Here is a 19,821-nt window from a genome sequence, read left to right as displayed (position 1 = left end):
ACGTTGGTTATAGGATGGTAAAAAGACAAGGCACCTGCTTCTTGTAGTGATATTGGGTGTTAAGGAAGTGCCTTTCTGAGGTGAGAACATGTAAATTGAAAGCTGAGCTATTCCATAATTAGGGGAAGAGCACTCTAGCATAGGGAACAGCACATTCAAAGACTTTAGGGTGGGAATCAACTTAGGTCTCTTTGAGGAGCTGGATTATGCGTAGTGTGGCTGCTGTATAATTAGTTGGGGAGGGGAGATAAAGTTGCGATGAGAGGGCAGGTGTGGCAGCTCATGCCTGTAATCCCAGCACTTTGGGAGGCTGAGACGGGCGGCAGATCACGAGGTCAGGAGATCGAGACCATCCTGGCTAACACGGTGTAACCCCGTCTCTTCTAAAAATACAAAAAATTAGCCGGCCTGGTGGCAGGCGCCTGTAGTCCCAGCTACTCGGAAGGCTGAAGCAGGAGAATGATGTGAACCCAGGAGGCGGAGCTTGCAGTGAGCCGAGATTGCGCCACTGCACTCCAGCCTGGGCAACAGAGCGAGATTCCGTCTCAAAAAAAAAAAAAAAAGTTGAGATGAGAAAGATTAGCAAAAGTTAGTTCGTGCAAGACTTAAAGGCCCAAATCTTAGATTTAAATATGGGAAGCTACTAAAGAGAAAGGGAATAAAATGATGTTATTTATATTTGGCTGCTTTGTGGAGAATGGATTTTTAGGGGGACAAGAGTAGTACAGGGAGACGAACCAGGAGTCTATTATCAGAGCACTTGCTAGAGTTGGTGATGATTAACATGTAGCAGTGTGATCGTGATGATAGAATGGATAGATTCTGGTATATTTTGTAGGTAGATTCTGTAAGACATCCAATTCAGTAGATTGGATGTGATGGAATGAAGGAGAAAGAACAATTAGGGAAGCTCATATTTTTGCCTTGAGCAGTTAAGTGAATGGCAGTTCCTTTTACTGAGATAGGAAGCTTAAAAGGGAACCAAGGGTTCTGTATTGGACATATATTCAAGCTACTTACTAGATAACCATATGGAAATGTCATGTAGGCAGTTAGCTAGACAAGTGTGGCATTTCAGGAGAAACACTGAAAGTTTCAGTTATGAACACAAGAGTAATGTTTGAGGTTTTGGTATTAAATAAGGTCAGCTAGAGGAAGAGCAGAGATCAAAGAAATAGGCCCAGGACAGAGCCCTGGGACACCCAGATGTTTAGTGAGAACAGAGGAGATTTGAAAAGCAGCTAGGAAGGAAGAAAACCAAGAAAATGTGTTGTGCAAGCCAAAAGAAGAATGCTTTAAGGTATATGCGATCAACCCTGCACTTCTGAGAGGTCAGGTAAAATGAGAAGAAAGAATAATTGGATTTGATAGCATAGATGTTCTTGGTGGTTTCAGTCTCTGCAATGGTGGGTTCCTAAGCCTGATTAGATTAGACTGAGTAGAGAAAAGGAGGTAAGAAAGGATAGACAGCAACATAGGTTCGATACTTTGAACAAATTTACTACCAAGGAGACTGGAGATAGGGAACAGGAATTAGAGTTACATGGGATCACAAGAAGTGTTTTTGTTTTATTTTGAGGTAGGGGATTTTAAGGCATGTTTTTATTTTGAGACTTCTAACAAAAAAAAAAATACAAAAAAAGGAGAAAGAAGATGGGGTCCAGAGCACAGGTTGAGTGGTTATCCCGTAATAGGAGAAAGGATATTTCCTCTTCAGAAGGCTAGTATTGACATGGGTGTTGATCAGTTTGTTGCTTTGATGGGAAGATTTATGACTCCCTGTGTTAATTGCATCTGTTTTCTTAGAGGTAAGGTCTTTAGCTGATAAGGAGGCAGGTTAGGTTTTGAGGTGTGAGGGAAATAACATTTTAAGGATGTGGATGTGTAGTAGGATTTCCAGATTGTATTAGTGTCTATAAAAGTGATTTTAAAATGAGGTACATGTACAATTTTTTTAAAGCGGTTTTCAGATGCTTGGGATATAGGTATGGACTAGAGTTCAATGCTTGTGGGTCTTTTGCTAGGCAAATACGATGAAGGGAGTTAAGGGTATCTATAAGGACATAATTGTGGCGATCAGAGAAATTAAAATCAGGAGGAAAGTAAGGACCTCAGGAAGTGTATAGTGAGAAAGAGGTAGAGTATCTTTGAATTTTATTGACATAAGGCTAAAATAAGAATTGGTACACAGGAGGGGACAATTAAAATGGCGATTTAGGGATAGTGCAGCAAATTGTGATGAGGTCAAGGGTATGAACTGAGTTGGTGACTGAGGTGGGGAAGGGTAGTATTGGAAGCAAACATGTTGAGAAAGTTATAATCCAGTGGGACTGGTCTTGGATGTTGAAACAACCAAGGATTTAGTTGGCAAAGAAGGGTAGAGAGCCAGGTGCTGAAGTCATTAATGAATGAAGGGGGAATTAAGATTTGAAAACAGTAATGGGTGTGTTGGGTGGGCAACTACCCTCACTTCTTGGTCCTGAGTTACAAGGGACTGTGGGGATAAAATGGCTATAGAAGCATATATATAGGTATCATTAGTCAGGAGGCACTGTGGTTCAGGCATGAAAGTAAAGAGGTAGTTCAAAAAAGAAAGGTTGGTGATTAGAGGAATTTACTGATATTAGACCACGAGTACCAGGGGACATTAGAAACAACTAGTAAGGTAGAAAATTAGATCAGATTAATAAATATACATAATTGTGAAATTAAAGATCTGATTATTATAGCATAGTAACACAGACAACTATGTTGTGAGGTATGATGGCACTGATTTTGATTTTCATAATCTGTTGGAGGAGTTGGGTTCAAGTTGGAGATTATGGGGATACTGGGAAAATTCCTGAGGCTCCCAGTAATGTGGTAGTCAAGTGGTGAGCAGTAGCCCCCTGGGGGGCACAAGAGGAGAAAGCAGTTATCTTTTCTTCTAAGCTAGCCTGAGCTCAAGGCTCTGAACAAGCTGTCTCACCTGGAACTGCCTTTTCTCTGAGCTGTATGGTGTTACAGTAACTCACAGGTTTTGTTAGTCACTGCCCTGAGGTGTTAGAAGGACTAAATGAGAGATTACACGTAAAGTGTGTATTTTGACACTTAAGGGCCCAGAAATGTTAGCTATTACCAAAATGAAGAACAACAACTTGACTCAACTTCTGATACACACAACTGGATTATTAGTGCTGGATATGGAGGAAAACAGATAATACAGTTCATTGTTTAAGAACATTGGCTTTTTGAAGTTAGACAAGCCCAGTTTGGAATACTTACTGGAACACTTAGCTAGCTATAGGGTCTTGAGCATGTTTCTTAACCCTGGCTGCTGATCAGAATCACCCACTAGAGTTTTTAAAAATACAGATGGGCCAGGCATGGTGGCTCATGCCTGTAATCCCAGCACTTTGGGAGGCTGAGGCAGGTGGAGCACCTGAGGTCAGGAGTTCAAGACCAGCCTGGCCAACATGGTGAAACCCCGTCTCTACTGAAAATACAGAAATTAGCTGGGTGTGGTGGCACACACCTGTAATCCCAGCTACTCGGGAGGCTGAGGCAAGAGAATCACTTGAACCCAGGAGGTGGAAGTTGCAGTGAGCCAAGATCACCCCATTGCACTCCAGCCTGGGTGACAAGAGTGACACTCAATCTCAAAAAAAAGAGAAAAAAATACATATGATTCAGATTCACTCTTAAAGATTCTTAAGTAGGACTAGGGTTGGGCCTCATTTCCATCTTGAGTAAAATTGAGTAATACCTCATAAAGTTGTTAATGAATGTCAAAAGAGTTATTGTTCATAGTTTCCCACTGTACCAGGCACATGGTAAGTACATGATTAAATTAAATGGGAGTTAGTTTGTTTTTGTTTTTGTTTTTTGAGACGGAGTCTTGTTCTGTCACCAGGCTGGAGTACAGTGGCACAATCTCAGCTTACTGCAACCTCTGCCTCCCGAGTTCAAGCGATTCTCCTGCCTCAGCCTCCTGAGTTAGCTGGTATTACAGGCGCACACCACCACCCCTGGCTAATTTTTTGTATTTTTAGTAGAGATGGAGTTTTGTCAAGTTGGCCAGGCTGATCTCGAACTCCTTGCCTCAAGTAATCCGCCTGCCTCGGCAGCCTCCCAAAGTGCTGGGATTACTGGCGTGAGCCACCACACCTGGCCTGGAGTTAGTTTTATAAGGTTATAATAAGTGCTTTTCAAGATATGGCCAATTGAATGTATAGGTCTCAGCAACTGAACTTTCCTGAAAGGCATTCAGAAGTATTTCTCAGAGCTGCACAAAGACCCCATCTGGTAGAAGGTTCATTCTGGTAGAGATTTAGTTAAGCATTTATTAAGAAGCTACTATATTTGGATTGCTAAAGTCTACAGGATATACAAAGATGAATAAAATAAGTCTAGTACAAGTTTAGGCAGATGCAGTTAGGGTGTAATGGGAGAGAGCCCTGATTAAGAAATATAGGAGTAGGCTGGCTGTGGTGGCTTACGCCTGTAATCCAACAGGACAAGGTGAGAGGATCCTTTGAGCCCATGAGTTAGAGGCTGCAGCGAGCCATGATCATGCCACTGCACTCCAGGCTGGGCAGCAGAGTGAGATCTTGTCTCCAGAAAAAACATGTAGAAATAAATGGGTTGCTTCCGGCTGAGTGTAGCCTTTTTGAATGACTTAATAAGTCTTTTACTCCATAGAGGAGGAAAATGAAGCCCTAAGATGTAAGAGAATCTGTATTAAATTATCTCCAAGGTCCATATTACATTTTCATGTATGCTAGACTCCAAAAAGAAGCTTGATTTCGTTCATATATTCAAAATATAGTGAAAACTCAATGTAATTTGACTACAGCCCGTTTTGAGACAGCATACTTCTTCAGATTAGCACTCACTTTCAGCTGTTTTCTAGAAAATGTACATAAGTTACTGCTGTCTTGGACCTTATGCCAAATTTTACTCTTAAAAAACTCTTACTAACCATTAGAGTTTTATGAGCTCCTTGAAGGCAGGGCTTACTATTTACTCTTTTTTGAATCTCCAAAACCTCTAATTATTGCTTGCGCATAACAATCACTCAACAAATGTTAGTTGAATTGAATTTAAACCTTTCTACCCTAATTTTAAGGCCATTTTCCCATTTGAAACCCTATCTAAATATAAACAAAGGAAAAGGCAGAAAGAACCTACAAGTTTAATTACACAAGACTACTGCCTACCAAATTGGAACCAAAAAGCTTGGGAATAATCAAATGTTGAATGAATATGGAAGTTTTCTTTTTCTTTTTAAAAAAATGGTAAAACAAGTAGATAACATAAAATATGCCATTTTGACCATTTTTAAGTATACAATTGGATCCATTCACAGTGTTGTGCAACCATCACTCCTATTTCCAAAATTGTTTATCATTCCAGACAGAAACGCTAACCATTAAGCAGTAGTAACTTCTCACTTCCTACTGCCTTCTCTGCCAAATCCCTGGTAACTTCTGATCTACTTTCTGTCTCTCTGAATTTGCATATTCCAGATATTTTATGTAAGTAGAATCATAAAATATTTGTCCTTTTGTATCTGTCTTACTTCAGTTAGCATAATGTTTTTAAAGTTCATGTTGCAGCATATATGAAGACTAATTCCTTTTAGGACTGAAAGGAGCTGTTTTTATTTGGACAAGGGTGGGGTCCCTTTTTTCCCATTCTAGCAAGTAAGGCAGACACATTCCTTAAACTCCAAAAGGTCTTAGGTATGTGAGGTATGTGTTGTCACATCAAAGATACTGGCTTGGGTGTGTAACTAGGTGTTTGAGATGTTACATCACTAAACATTGTTTTCATGGCATCATGTCAAAGTACTTAAGGAGGAAGTAGGAACTACAGATGACATTCCATTGCCTCTGTCTGCTTCCCATGATCAAGGATGTATGAGTATCTGGGAGGAAGAAAACAACCAAGGTATCTAAATAATGGTGGCAGCTTATTATCATGGGGCAGGACCTGATGTGCACATTGGATATTATAGACTGCTGTATTAGGGGACATTACTGGTTTACTGCAGAAATGTAATATTTCCTTTTCTTCTTTCCTTTAAGGTTTTATTTATTTTAAGCTTAAAACTTAATGAGGAAAAGTGTTTTATGAAGACACTGTAAAACTAAGCTTTACTTGTAATTTAATTTTTACCAGGTTCTTCATTAGAAGCTGTAACCACCTGTGAACTATGTAAAGAGAAGTTGGAGCTTAACCTGGAGGATTTTGATATTCATGAACTACATAGAGCTCATGCAAATGAACAAGTTAGTATATTTTGCCTAATTTGGTAAGTGTCTATTCTATGCTTCAAGGACAGCTCTTGAAGAAAAGATTAAATCATGGTCAGAAACCTTGCATTAAAATAATAATAATAACAATGATAATGTTCTTAATATAATTCTGTTACTGCATTAGGTGTTGGAATTTCATAATTTTTTTTTATTTTTCCCTTAAGCTTAGGAAAGTTGTTCCAAAATAGGGATGCCAACCTTATTTCCCCATAGCTGTAAGTTTTTTGAGATGCATAAATGATACAGTTAGAATGAAGAGCTCAATAATTTCCTCCTTTTTCTTTACTGAAGGAAAATTCAGGAGGTGGGGCAGGTGTGTGTTTAAGGAGATGACAAGGGTGACTTTAGAGCCAAATTGTTGAAGTGTGGTTAGCATATTTGTTTTAAAAAAACAAATATAATGCTGTAAAAGGAATGCATGAAGTGCTTGAAAAACACTTTTTGGCCAGGTACTACAATGGCTCACACGTATACCTAGCACTTTGGGAGGCTAAGATAGGATGACTGTTTGAGGCCAGGAGTTTGAGACCAGCCTTGGCAACATAGCAAGACCTGGTCTCTACAAAAGAGAAAACAAAAACACTTTTTAAATGTAGGGGTAATGGGCCTCCCCTCTTTTATTATATTGAATGAGATTTACAAAACATAAAAACCATTTTGTGCAGCCGCCATCTCTGTTTAGTTCCAAAACATTTTCATCACTCCAAAAGAAAACCCTCTACCCATTAAACAGTTGCTCCCCATTCTGTGCTCTCAGCCCCTGGCAACTACCAGTCTGTGTTGTTTTATGGATTTACTTATCCTGGATATTCATACAAATAGAATCATACATTAATATATGATATTTTCTGAACCACTTTTTTTTTAAATGTGGGAATAATAGATACCCTTTGAAGATCTGATTAAAACTATGTACCCTTCTTATAAAATATATAGACACAAATTCTGTCTCTAATTTAAGGGATTCCCAGATCCTTTGAAGCTAATTGCTTGGATCCAGATAAAGAATCACTGATCTAAAGAATGAAAACATTAAACAGTTAATGTAGCATAGGTGCTACCCTAATGCCAGTTATGTTGTTTTATTCTCCGATGCACTAGTTGTCCAAAAAGAAAATCACTTTCAGCAAGGAAATGTTTTAAATCCCCAGGGAGTTCTTTGTAGCTAGCTGAGCATTGGTATTTAAAAACCAAGGGAAACATGGAAAAATGGAATCATGGAGAGATAAATATAAATACATAACTTGTCTTCTCAAAATGAGAGTAGCTTTCAAAAGGATTGTTTCTCCTGCCATCTTCCTTCCTGAGATGCTTCTTCCTGTCTCTCAAAGGCAGTTTTTTCCTTTTGTTTTTGTTTTTGTTTTTTTGAGATGGAGTCTCGCTCTGTCATGCCTTTTCCTTTTTGATCTCAGGAATGTTTTTATTGTTTTCTAAGCATTTTAATGACCTATATTCTTCAGAAGTTTTAGGAAATATTAGGTGGAGTCATTGTAAAAACAGTGACAGCCTTGATTAAACTTCCTGGTTTTAACTTGTTTGTTCTGTATGAATAATAGATTCTAGTGGCCTGATAGCTACACTGATTTTAAGTGATTAGTTTAATAAGTCTATATCCACATTAACCAGTGGCTTGATCTTTCGCAAGGTGATAACCATTTAATTTTTTTTTTTTTTGAGACGGAGCCTTCCTTGTTGCCCAGGCTGGAGTGCAGTGGCGCGATCTCAGCTCACTACAACCTCTGCCTCCTGAGTTTAAGCGATTCTCTTGCCTCAGCCTCCCAAGTAGGTGGGATTGGCACCCGCCTCCACACCAGGCTAGTTTTTTGAATTTTTAGTAGGGATGGGGCTTCACCATGCTGGCCAGGCTGGTCTTGAACTCCTGACCTCAGGTGATCCCACCCGCCTCGGCCTCCCAAAGTGCTGGGATTACAGGCGTGAGCCACCATGCCTGGCCCCGTTTAAAATTTTTTTTTAATGTTCTGGATATATTATTTCCTTATAAGTTAAAAATAAACAACAATAATTATTAAGTGAATCATTTCTTTTTTTTTTTTCTCTTTTTTGACGGAATTTCACTCTTGTCACCCAGGCTGGAGTGCAATGGCGTGATCTTGGCCAACTGCAACCTCCACCTCCCAGGTTCAAGCGATTCTTCTGCCTCAGCCTCCCAAGTAGCTGGTGTTACAGGCTCCTGCCACCACACCCAGCTAATTTTTGTATTTTTAGTAGAGATGGGGTTTCACCGTGTTGGCCAGGCTGGTCTTGAACTCCTGACCTCAAGTGAACCACCCACCCCAGCCTCCCAAAATGCTGGGATTATAGGCGTGAGCCACTGCACCTGGCCTCAAATTTCTTGAATACTCAGTAGACTCTGATAATCAGTTACTTGCTGAAGTTGGTACTAAGAACATAGAGTTCTTAACGTCCAATGAACCAGTTGCCTAATTCAGTTTGTAAATAGTTCATTGTAAAAATTACAGGACAGATTAGATTATTAATAATTCTATATTTATGATTTGTATTCATGGCTTGAAAACAACTGTGGGGGGAAAAGAGAAACTTTTAATCTGAGGAATATGAGCCCCTTTAAATTATCAGGTTCAGAGAGGTATTTAAAATGTAACAGCATTCTCATTTCACTCTCCCTTGAGCTAAATAAGCCACTTGCTTTGGGGCCTCTAGACTAACTAGTGCCAAGTAGCCATAAAATGTCATATACCCTATAGTTCAATCATGTATAGCCAATCACTAACCAATGTTATTTCTGTAAACCAATCTTGAGAATTCAGAATGAACAACTTTTGTTATCTCTGCCTTCCTGATTTGTCCTTTTTTCTTTAAAAATTTGAGCATTTCTTTTATTCTCTGGAGCACTCTCCCCAAGGCAGCTTGGAAGTGGGAGCCTGGCAGCAGTCCTGAACCTTGACTAAAATAAACTCTGTTAAATTTTGTCTCAGCTTCTTCCTTTTAGGTTAACACAACAGAACAGTTTTGAATTGAAGAACTGTTTTTACCAACTACAGATTTCTGTGTGAATGATTAGTTAGTCTCTTACCTTTATTAATTCATTCTTTTATTTATGCCTTTATGTTCATCATATTACACAGAAAAACACTTGAGCTATCAGAATAGATTTTAATTATAGTAGTATATTGGCATAGCTATAGATGAAATGTAATTTTTAACTAAACATAATAGCTATAGCCATTTGTATAATGAAATCTATGAACTTTATAGAAAACCAAAGCATTCATTCCACCATCAAATTATTTAAAAGTTCCATTTTTATATAAAGTCATTATACTAAAGAAGACTATGAGAATAAAAAGTAAAATTTTATGAAATTATGAAGGATAGTCTTTTTTTCTTAAAAAATGGCATTGTATCCCTTATTAGGAACTGGATATGAATACATTTCCTCTAGTTTAATCAGTGCACTGTGAGTATCAGTCTCAATTCTACTAATTTTTCATTCTCTGTATTTTTCTTTTCTCCTGTTTGCTTCCCTGTTGAAGGCTGAGTATGAGTTTATCAGCTCTGGTCTCTACCTAGTGGTGTTATTGCACTTGTGCGAACAAAGCTTTTCTGATATGATGGGAAATACAAATGAACCAAGCACACGTGTCCGAGTAAGTAATAATGAAGTCGGGGAGAGGGAGGGTATGATGCAGCAAGTGTATGCCTTGGAAAGCAGATTGTTTCATATGTTGACATCTTATTTCCTTTGGGAAGCTTTTATTTTTTAAATGTTTCTTAAAAATAAAGATACCGTAGATTTAATGGAAATTGCTGTCTTCTATAACAAGCAGCCTGATTTTCTCATAAAGTTATTTTAGAGAAAAGTAATTTTCTAGCTCTCAAAGGTAATTGGAATGTATTTCATTGAAAAACAGAATTGGAAACATTGAGGGAAAATGGGCTTTTTATCATTAAAACAAAACCTCCGTATTATCACTTAGAAACCTGAAATTGAACTCCAAAAGCCAAAGAATATGGGAAATTAACTTCAATTTGTTTGTTAGATATGGAATAGTTGGTTGTTTACTGTGTACGCTATTAGCCATAATACAACATTTTGGCCAGCTGTATCTTAGGTATTTATAAGTAAACGATGCTCTTTGTGTCAGTGTACCAGAGGAAACTTTATGCTCTGCTGTCTGGGCCATTTTGTGCAGCAAGGGCTAGGGTCTCTATATATCTGCCATTATTGTAGCATTCTGAACACTTCATGTCTTGAAATGTGTTCATAAGTATATCCTTCAAACTCTTATATGTTAACTTCGGTGATAAAAATGTAGTAGAGTTCATGTAATGTTTTTATTTTGAAAATTATCAAATAACTGCAATTCAATGTATATAATACTCCTAAATTAGTAAAAAATTTTCTTTATCATGTGGACATTATTCCAGTGAGCTGGTTAACAGATAATTATCATTGAAGAGCATTCATATTATCTATCAAGAGCATTCAGAATTTGAGCAAAGATCTCTTGACTTCTAAGTACTTTAGAAATTGTGAGCCCCTAAAACCTTAATACCGTAAAATGATTTCTAAAAAGGTACCTTAAGTCTTCAGAATGGATAAACCATATAAAACATATAAGAACTTTTGAATTCATTGTGTTTTTAAAAGTTCATATTAACAAGTTTTACAATGGAAAATTACAGAATTTTGGATGATACTCCAAAGTGGAAGTCATTAGGATTTTTTTTTAATGTATAGAACTAAATACATACTTTTATCAAATTTAGGTAGGAAAATATTGGTTCTTGGGAGTTTTGTGTGTGTGTGTGTGTGTGTGTGTGTGTGTGTGTGTGCGCGCGCGCGCGCGCCCACTGAAACTGAATTTATTTGGGTCCAAATACAAGGGTGGTTTTTGGTTTTTTTTTTTTTTTTTCCTCCATTTCATAATTTTTTGAAGTGTTTATAAGAAGACAATATCATTGGATAAAATTATTGTATCTGCTCCCAATTTTAAAAAACTGGTTTCTACATGATTATAAAGATTATATAAAACATTTAAAAATTAATACCATTAAGCTTGTGATTTTTGATGTTGGGGGGAGAAAACCCCTATTTAAAGGCTTAAACTGATGTTTGACTTTTTAAGTAGAAATGAATCTCCTATAGTGATTCTCTCTTTAGATCCATTTGCAACATTTAAACTACTGTATTTCTTTCTGCATTGTTTCTAGTTTATTAACCTTGCAAGAACTCTTCAGGCACATATGGAAGATCTCGAAAGTAGGTGGAATTTCCCCTCCCCAGACTTGTTGAATTTACTTTTGCAAATTAAATCCAGAGCAAAACCTAAGTATATACTCTGTTCTGCCAAATTAGAGCTCATTTATAGGCTTAATAGTACCAAAATGATTGATTTGGGAAATATGGGTTGGGAAACTGACATTAGTTTTTTTTTTTTTAAAGCATATTTTAAGGTATGGAAGCATGTAATTTTAACTGCATTTTACTTTTTTTTTTTTTCAAAGAGAAATTTATTGTTGATCACTTTGATTTCAGGATTTATAATAAAAAAGGCATAAATCTTAACTAGTAATCAAACCACATTTCTTAATCTGTTAGGATTTTGTTTTGTTTCGTTTCGTTTTTGGTAAGCAATTTTACCTGTTACTCAGCTTTGTTAGATCATAAGAGATTATTCCTGGGCTTACATATGATTCCAGGAAAATATGGGACAAGGAGTCCTAATTCTGAATCCATATCAGAAGCCAAAAAGGGCTTTGTTTTGTGGGTTTTTTGTTGTTGGTGGTGGTGGTGTGTTTTTTTTGGCTTATTGTAAGTCCTCATGGACCTTTAATTAGGTAGCCAGCTCTGCCAACAGCTCGAATCTCTTAAGATCACATTCCAGCATCAGGATTTCTGGCTGGGATTATAAGTGAAGGCACTTAATTCTCAAATCTTTACATGCATCTGTACAGCCTACCCTCTTCTTAATGTCCTGTAACTTCCAGTGTGCTTCATACCATGTGGGCACAGGTATTGGTGGCTCTACCCACCCAACCCCTACATATTTTACTTTTTCACCCTTTGTTGCCCATTCCAAAACACTACTCGAAGTGTCTTTTTAAAATATGTATTCTTCAGTTGAATACTGAAGAATTGCTTTCTATACTCATCTTCAAACTATTTGGAGTGTTATCTATAGTGTGCATAACATTTTTACTTTTAGAGAAAGCTCAGCATCCTTTGAAGTAAGGTTTAAAAAGGACTTAGTCCTCATAGGAACTTTTTAATTCTAGGTAATGTAAAACATAGATTTTTGTCATTAAGTCTATACTACTTTCAAGTTTTTAAAGGTTTTGAGATGAAACCAGATAACATATTTTCACAATTTTAATTAGGATATGTGAAAAGAAAGGAGTCAGTGCAAATTCACTTGGTATAAAATTTTTTCCCTTTACACCTTCTTTCAGATCCCTTAGGTTGGCCTAATACAAAGGTCTCTGTTTTTTTAAATTACAATTTATACTTTGTCCAACGTCATGATAGTAATTTGTTTCAGTGTATGTTTTCCCCAGGTTTCTCCATTTTAAAAAACTAACATTCTCGTTTAAAATTTAGTTTCTTAAACATAGTATTGTCTGCTCCTAACATGTGGGAAGAAAAACATGGAGGTGAAATATGTCCATACTCAAATAAGCATGAAAGACAAGGGTGCTGCAAGTTAACCCCTAAATATCAGAGTATTAGTACATTCTGAAATGGGTTCTGACTAAATTATCCTCTCCTGTGGAGTGGAGTTAAATGGAAAAACACAAGAAGTTCCTTAATCTGTAATTTTTTAGTTTGGTATTTCTCAGTGATAGAGCATAAAACTTAACAGTAGAGTTTATATCAGTCATGACTTAGTTATATGCTTGTCATTTATTAAATGGATTTAAATCTATTAGTGTTGCATAGTTTTTCTGTGCTTTGCCCTAGGTTGATTCCATTTGTTGGATGCTCTTAATTTGTCCAATGTAAATATAAAAAGAGAGGGCATTAAACCTTTTTGCCCTTGATAATGGGGGAAAGATGCTGGTTAGATGTTTATTTTAGTGAGCTTGCATTTTCTTTCACATGCAAAGCAGTTCATAGAATTCATAGTTTTATACTTACTATGTCTTTCCTAAAGACACCCAGGATGCTTTATTTTTAACTCTTGAGCCACTAGTGACTCTTGAATAAATTGAGGTCAGAAATGTTGCAAAAGTGTTAAGTTTCTGACAGTGTGGAGACAGGGGAATAATCTCAACAGTAGGTTTTTACTGAATCCAATTATTTTAATTTAGGCTGTGTCTATATGAAGCTTTTTTGACTTACTAAATGAACTTTTATCTTGGCATTGTATAGACATAGCTTTGATGTAAATTGCAAGAACACCCATAACCTTTTATTCTATGTACATTTCTTTTCATTCTCATCGGATGCATCAAACATGCAGCGGTAATAAGCCAGATTCTACTCAGGTGTGTGAGAGCACTTGCCTTAAGTTGACTTTTTTCCTAGTGTTTATATATCATTAGCTACTATGAACACAGATTGATCTCAGAAACATTTTAGAAGATGCTCTTGAACCACATTTTTAAGCATTTTCATTTTTATAAAAATTGATATAACATTACAAAAAGATGTGGGGGCGGGGGCAATTGTGGTTGGGCATCACCCAGTCAGACCACCCTAACCCTGTCATACAACTTATCATTTTGATCAAACGATATACTAAATTGGGATTTTTGTTTTTACAAGTCATTGCTGTTCTGGCTTCATATTTACACTTCCCATTCTTATCCCCCTTAAAATCATTCTTGATCATTCTGTTTTCTTTCAACAGCTTCAGAGGATGATTCCGAAGAAGATGGAGACCATAACAGGACATTTGATATTGCCTAACTTCATATAAGACAGATGGATGATCTGTGAACACAGTGTTTATTAAAAATGGCAATTAAATATAAATTACTTCTGTGGGGGAATGCCTAATACATTGACTATATATAAAATGAATATATACATACACATGTATGCCTGTATATATATATTCATTCTCAAGTGTTGCTGAATTAAAATTCTGCTGGACTTTTTAACATAGCAAATCTGATGTTTATAAACTGGTAATCAAAAAGGTTTTTTTCTTTTAGGTGAGTGGGAAAGTATTACCCTTGTTTTAAATATCTAAGCAATGCCTATCAACCCTTTGTGTTCTGATTACTGTAGTCATATTTATGAAAAAAGGTTTGTGTTTTACTCTTGCTATTGAGAAAAGTGGGACAAAATATACTTTTGAAATAAAATGCTATATGGCACCTAATTATTTTTTCTTTTAAAATGCCTTAAGTTGCAGTCTCATTTTGATAATCATTTGCTTCCAGTGTTTAAAAATTAAAAAGAATGGGGAGAAGGTTATGAGAAGAGCATTATATTAAGTTTCCAAATTTAATTTGAATTCCAAATTCACTTAGCAATAAAATCTAATTTTTAAAAACTATATATAAAATGTATAAATGATGGATAGATTTTTGTATTGATTTGCAAAATGCAGATTATATTTGATAGGCTATAGTATGTAGATATTCCTTTTAGGAATATTACAGCTGTAAATTATATGAGACTTGCCAGTCAAATGCTATTTGGTTTAAAAAAATTATTGCAATCTCAAGTTAATGGAATATTTTTAAATCCCACATTCAGAGTTTAAAACACTGGTTTTCAATGTGTTTTTTAGTGTTGTCACTTCTTTATAGATAAATATATAAATAACCTGTTTGGATCCTGGTCCTTTTTAACTGTTCCTTGGTAATTCTGAGCATTTATTTGATGACTTAATATTTTTCACTACCTTTGGAGAACAGAACATTATTCACCACGAATGGATCTATACTGTGGTCATGAGTTGTGTATACTTCCATAACACTGTATTTTTCTTCTGTCAATACCCTTAGGATACACTTTAAAACACCTTAAGGTCTGATGTTATGGCAACAAACTACTTTTTCAAACCTAAATAGGAAACATGTAATTTCTCAAAAGTGAATGAACAATTTGCCCACACTTAGTTTGTTGGTCTTATGTAAAACATTGGCTCGAAATAAAGTGCACACTGATTTATTTTACTGTTTGAAATGTTTCCTTCTAAACTGGTGCTCAAAGACATCGAACTTCATAACCAACAATTTTATTACAATTTCAAATCTCATTTTAAGTAATACTATAAATGTTCTAAAACATTTGCTCACCTCTTGCCAGTTATCTTTGCATTGTCTGTCTTAAAGCAAAAATATAAAATTTAAGGGTGGTAGTTTTAATATATTCTGTGGGTCCTAAGGGATGCTTTGAATTTGAAGTATATATACTTTTAATAACATTCAGTATGACAGTTGTCTTCTGCTTAACCCATAAAACTTTATTTAAAAGATTTAGATGATACAAAACATTCATTGGTATGCATATAAGATAATTCTGTATAGTTTTGTTATTAAATGCTAAATGACAGTGGTAACAATGGCTTAAACTTTACAGTATTCTTGTAGTTCCCTAGTACCACTTAGTATTTAAATATTGTCACATTAGCTTCAGATTATCATGTAAATGACAGTAGAGGAATAAGAGAAAAGGCTTTCATTGGTTATCAATTTTAAATTCTGAACAAAAGAGACCATACACTGCTCACTGCAAGAATGCAATTTTCTAAGAAAATGTTTAAAATGTTATTCTAAATATCTGCCAAAGAATTATATTGTTATTACTAGCTAGAACCAAGATGTTGAAGAAAGCAGTTTTTACATTCCGAATGTAGTAAACAAGCCTGCCTGTGTAATCCAATTATCTCTTGACTAATGAGTAGACAAGGTGCCTGTTACAGATGTTCTGGTATATAAAGAAAAAATGTACGCCAAGTGTGGTGGCTCACGCATGTAATCCCAGCACTTTGGGAGACCAAGGTGGGTGGATCACTTGAGGTCAGGAGTTTGAGACCAGCCCAGTCAATATGGCGAAACCCCATCTCTACCAAAAATACAAAAAGTTAGCTGGGCATGGTGGCAGATGTCTGTGGTCCCAGCTACTAAGGAGGCTGAGGCAGGAGAATCGCTTGAAAACCTGCAAGGCGGAGATTGGAGTGAGCCAAGATCGAGCCACTGCACTCTAGGCTGGGCAACACAGCGAGACTCCGTCATATACACACACATATATATATATGTGTGTATATATATGTGTGTATATATATATATGTGTGTGTGTGTATATATATGTATATATGTGTATATATATATGTATGTATATATATATAGCACTTCATTACCACAGGCCTCTTGGCCTGTTGAAAAATGAAACCAAATATTGAAAATTAAATCAGAGTTTAAAACAGCTGTTTTGGAAGAGCTGCCATTAGGTAGAAAGTATCAAAACGTACAAAAGAAAGTTGTATGGGAGTTGAATGGAAGGTAGGATTTAAGAGCAGCACTGCCCAATAAAACTTCCTATAATGAAAATGTTCTATAATGTATGTTGCCCAGTACAGTAGCCACTAACCACCTGTGATTTGAACACTTGACAATGTGGCTAATGTAATTGGGAAACTGGATTTTAAACTATACTTAATTTACTTAAATAGCCTCATGTGGCTAGTGGCTCATTGGACATTGGACATTGTAGTTGTAGACATTTGAGACTGTTGGTTTTAAGTTGGACTTAATCACTTTCCTACCCAAATTTTCCTACCCAAATTTTACCACTCCTTTAAGAACTCCTTTAGAACTCTTTTAGTTCACATAATACGCCATATTTTTTTACTGTGCCTGTAATTCTTCAAGGAGTGGTACAATTTGGGTAGGAAAACCAGGCAGGAATTCCAGGGTAGTGTTCAATATTGATATTAGTAATAGTCTATCAATAATAAAATAGACATCTCAATCACTACACAAAATCTCAGAATTGTAAAGCTCTTACAGAGCATGCTTGTGCTTTTGTAACAGCTGGTGTAATGCCTGCATTTTTCAGTACCATGTAGCCCCACTGTTAATAGTTTTCTGTCACTTTTTAGTTACTCATGTCTCATTAATGATTGATAGTGCCATTAATTGTGATGAGTGTTTTCGATTCATGTGGTCAATAAAAAGAGATTACACAAGCTGGGACTTTGTTGCCATTAGTCAAGCTAGTGAGATAGTATATCTCCCCATAAGAACGTAAGATAATTGATGGGGTGGATTCAGAAGAGGGATTGATTACTTTTCTTTGAGCCTCAGACTTCTAGACAGTATACTTCAGTCAGTAATGGACCACATATAGAACAGTGTTTCCTTAGTAGACCATATTTTTACTGTACCTTTTCTATATTTAGATACACAAATATTGTGTTACAGTTGTCTGCAGTATTCAGCACAGTAACATGCTGTGTAGGTTTGGGACAAAATAGGCTCTACCATCTGGGTTTGTGTAAATACAAGCTGATTTTCACAAAAGATTCCCTAGCTATGCATTTCTTAGAACATATCCCCATTGGTAAGTGATACATGACTTAATTTACGTGAAATTTATACATTCTTTATCTTTCCTGTTTTTGGTTTATTGATGGTGAGGAAAATCACTCGTTTCAGCTTTTTCATTTTTTTACTCCTCAAATGATTTTCACCTTTTTCTTAAAATGTACAATAAATGCACTGAAAACCTTGATCATTGTCACTACAGTTGTACTTAGTGTTTTGCTTCGGTTTTTGCTTGCACAGTTTTCATGTCATTGAAGGAAAAATTTATAAATGCTTGAGGAGAATGAGATATATCTTGTATAAGGGAAAGTACGAAAGGTAGGGTGGCAAGAGAAATCCTTAAAGGGGCACTGTAATATATGTGTTAACCTAATTGCCAGCTTTCTCTATGCCATCCTAGACACAGCGATCATATTTTGTTTCAAAAGATTTATAAACATTCATTAAAACTTGAGTCATTTGTGATAAAATGGTGTGTGTAAAAGTAATGAAACAAACTGGTGTGGGGTGTTAAAAGTTGTAAGATTTTCTTCATCTAAATCATAAAAGGAGATACACATTCTAGAGGAATTATCTGCCAAAAAAAAAAAAATTATCAAAGATATTTAAATGTATGGGATGTACTTAAAATCACTTATTCCCCATTTCATGTTTACTAATAAACGTATAAACAAGTGGGTCAACTAAATAGAAGGGAAGATACAGCAGGCCAGACAAATAGGCTGGGCTTTTATCTGCTTCTTGGGCTTTAAGCGTTCCTTCATTCAAGTGACAGATTCTGCCTTTGACGGGATGCTTAAAATCACTATATTAGATCTAAGATCATTTCTAAAACCTGTTTTTTTGTTTTTTTGTTTTTTTTTTGAGACAGAGTCTCGCTCTGTTGCCCAGGCTGGAGTGCAGTGGCGCAATCTCGGCTCACTGCAAGCTCCGCCTCCCAGGTTCACGCCATTCTCCTGCCTCAGCCTCTCCGAGTAGCTGGGACTACAGGCGCCCGCCACTAAGGCCGGCTAATTTTTTTGTATTTTTAGTAGAGACGGGGTTTCACCGTGGTCTCGATCTCCTGACCTCGTGATCCGCCCGCCTCGGCCTCCCAAAGTGCTGGGATTACAAGCGTGAGCCACCGCGCCCGGCCTAAAACCTGTTTTTTTAATGAACCTAAAGACTCTTCACAACACATGAGTACATAAAAATGTTACCGGAATAAGGAATACCATTAAAGCTCTAATATCCGATGTCAAGTTTTACATTAAAATCCCAAGTTATCTCTGCCAGGGCATTTTGTTGATGTCTTAATACAAGATTACAAAAAACTTACTCAAATTGAACAGGATATTCATTTTCTTCTCCAACTACCAAAACACAGTCTTCGTTATAAGGTGATTGGGGTGCGGTTGAAAAAACTGTGGTGAAACGAGAATCAGAATGTTTTTTGTACAGGAACCAAATGATTGCTCCCAAAACTGTCAAAATTACCGTGCTAGCAATCACCAATGCTGATACTAAAATGTGGTTATCTGAAAAGGAAAAGACAAAAGAATATTTGGGAGATTAGGGTACACAAGTTGCAAGTATATTTTGGTGAGCACAACTGTAGTTTTGTGTAAACGTTTCTCTGTGTTGAGAATTTCCCACACTGATGAGAAAACCAAAAATTTCGCATTTGTTACTAACAAGATTTCTATTTCTTAGCCTGAAGAATAGTACTCAAATTTTCTAGGAAGTTGTGCACTTCTCCACTCTACTGAAGATCCCAAAGTGGAAATCACCCAAGTATACCATGCTCCAGTTTGTTTTCCTTCGCTTTACTTTCTGATCTAAGACTAAAAATTCAGACCTACTGTTCCCTTTAGGAATTCTAGTATTTAGATAATGTGTTACATTATTGAGGTTTAATGGTTCACCTGGCTTTGGGGATTTAAGATTTGTTTAACTGAAAAAACACCAAGATCTGCAGTAAAAGTACCTTGTTTTGTGTGTCTGCATTCATTCATTCTTTGTGTGTTTCCCTAAATTTCTGTAAGTATGCATAACT

General features: G+C 36.3%; 2 protein-coding genes across 6 annotated transcripts in view; one reads left to right on the top strand and one right to left on the bottom strand.

Moving 5' to 3' along the window:
* MARCHF7 (membrane associated ring-CH-type finger 7) overlaps positions 1–15,418 on the top strand; it is a 55,639-nt gene extending 40,221 nt beyond the window's left edge. For 2 of the 3 annotated variants that reach the window (XM_003266151.4, XM_030796598.1), the window contains exons 7-10: positions 6,163–6,272; positions 9,815–9,928; positions 11,496–11,544; positions 14,135–15,408. In XM_003266151.4, the coding sequence (XP_003266199.1) occupies positions 6,163–6,272; positions 9,815–9,928; positions 11,496–11,544; positions 14,135–14,193 (332 nt within the window). In that variant the 3' untranslated portion in view covers positions 14,194–15,408. Of the gene's footprint in view, positions 1–6,162; positions 6,273–9,814; positions 9,929–11,495; positions 11,545–14,134 lie in introns of all 3 variants that reach the window. The other variant, XM_012496501.2, reaches the window with a different exon arrangement.
* A 3,503-nt stretch (positions 15,419–18,921) lies between these two features.
* The window catches only part of LOC100598121 (CD302 antigen), a 146,597-nt gene continuing 145,697 nt past the window's right edge, over positions 18,922–19,821 (bottom strand). For all 3 annotated transcript variants that reach the window (XM_012496559.2, XM_030796594.1, XM_030796597.1), the window contains one exon: positions 18,922–19,303. In XM_012496559.2, the coding sequence (XP_012352013.2) occupies positions 19,101–19,303 (203 nt within the window). In that variant the 3' untranslated portion in view covers positions 18,922–19,100. The remainder of the gene's footprint in view (positions 19,304–19,821) is intronic.

Source organism: Nomascus leucogenys, chromosome 17 (genome assembly GCF_006542625.1).
Source record: "Nomascus leucogenys isolate Asia chromosome 17, Asia_NLE_v1, whole genome shotgun sequence".
Classification (NCBI taxonomy): Eukaryota; Metazoa; Chordata; class Mammalia; order Primates; family Hylobatidae; genus Nomascus; species Nomascus leucogenys.
The sequence above is the reverse complement of the archived record's forward strand: the minus strand, read 5'-3'. Positions and strand labels throughout refer to the sequence as shown.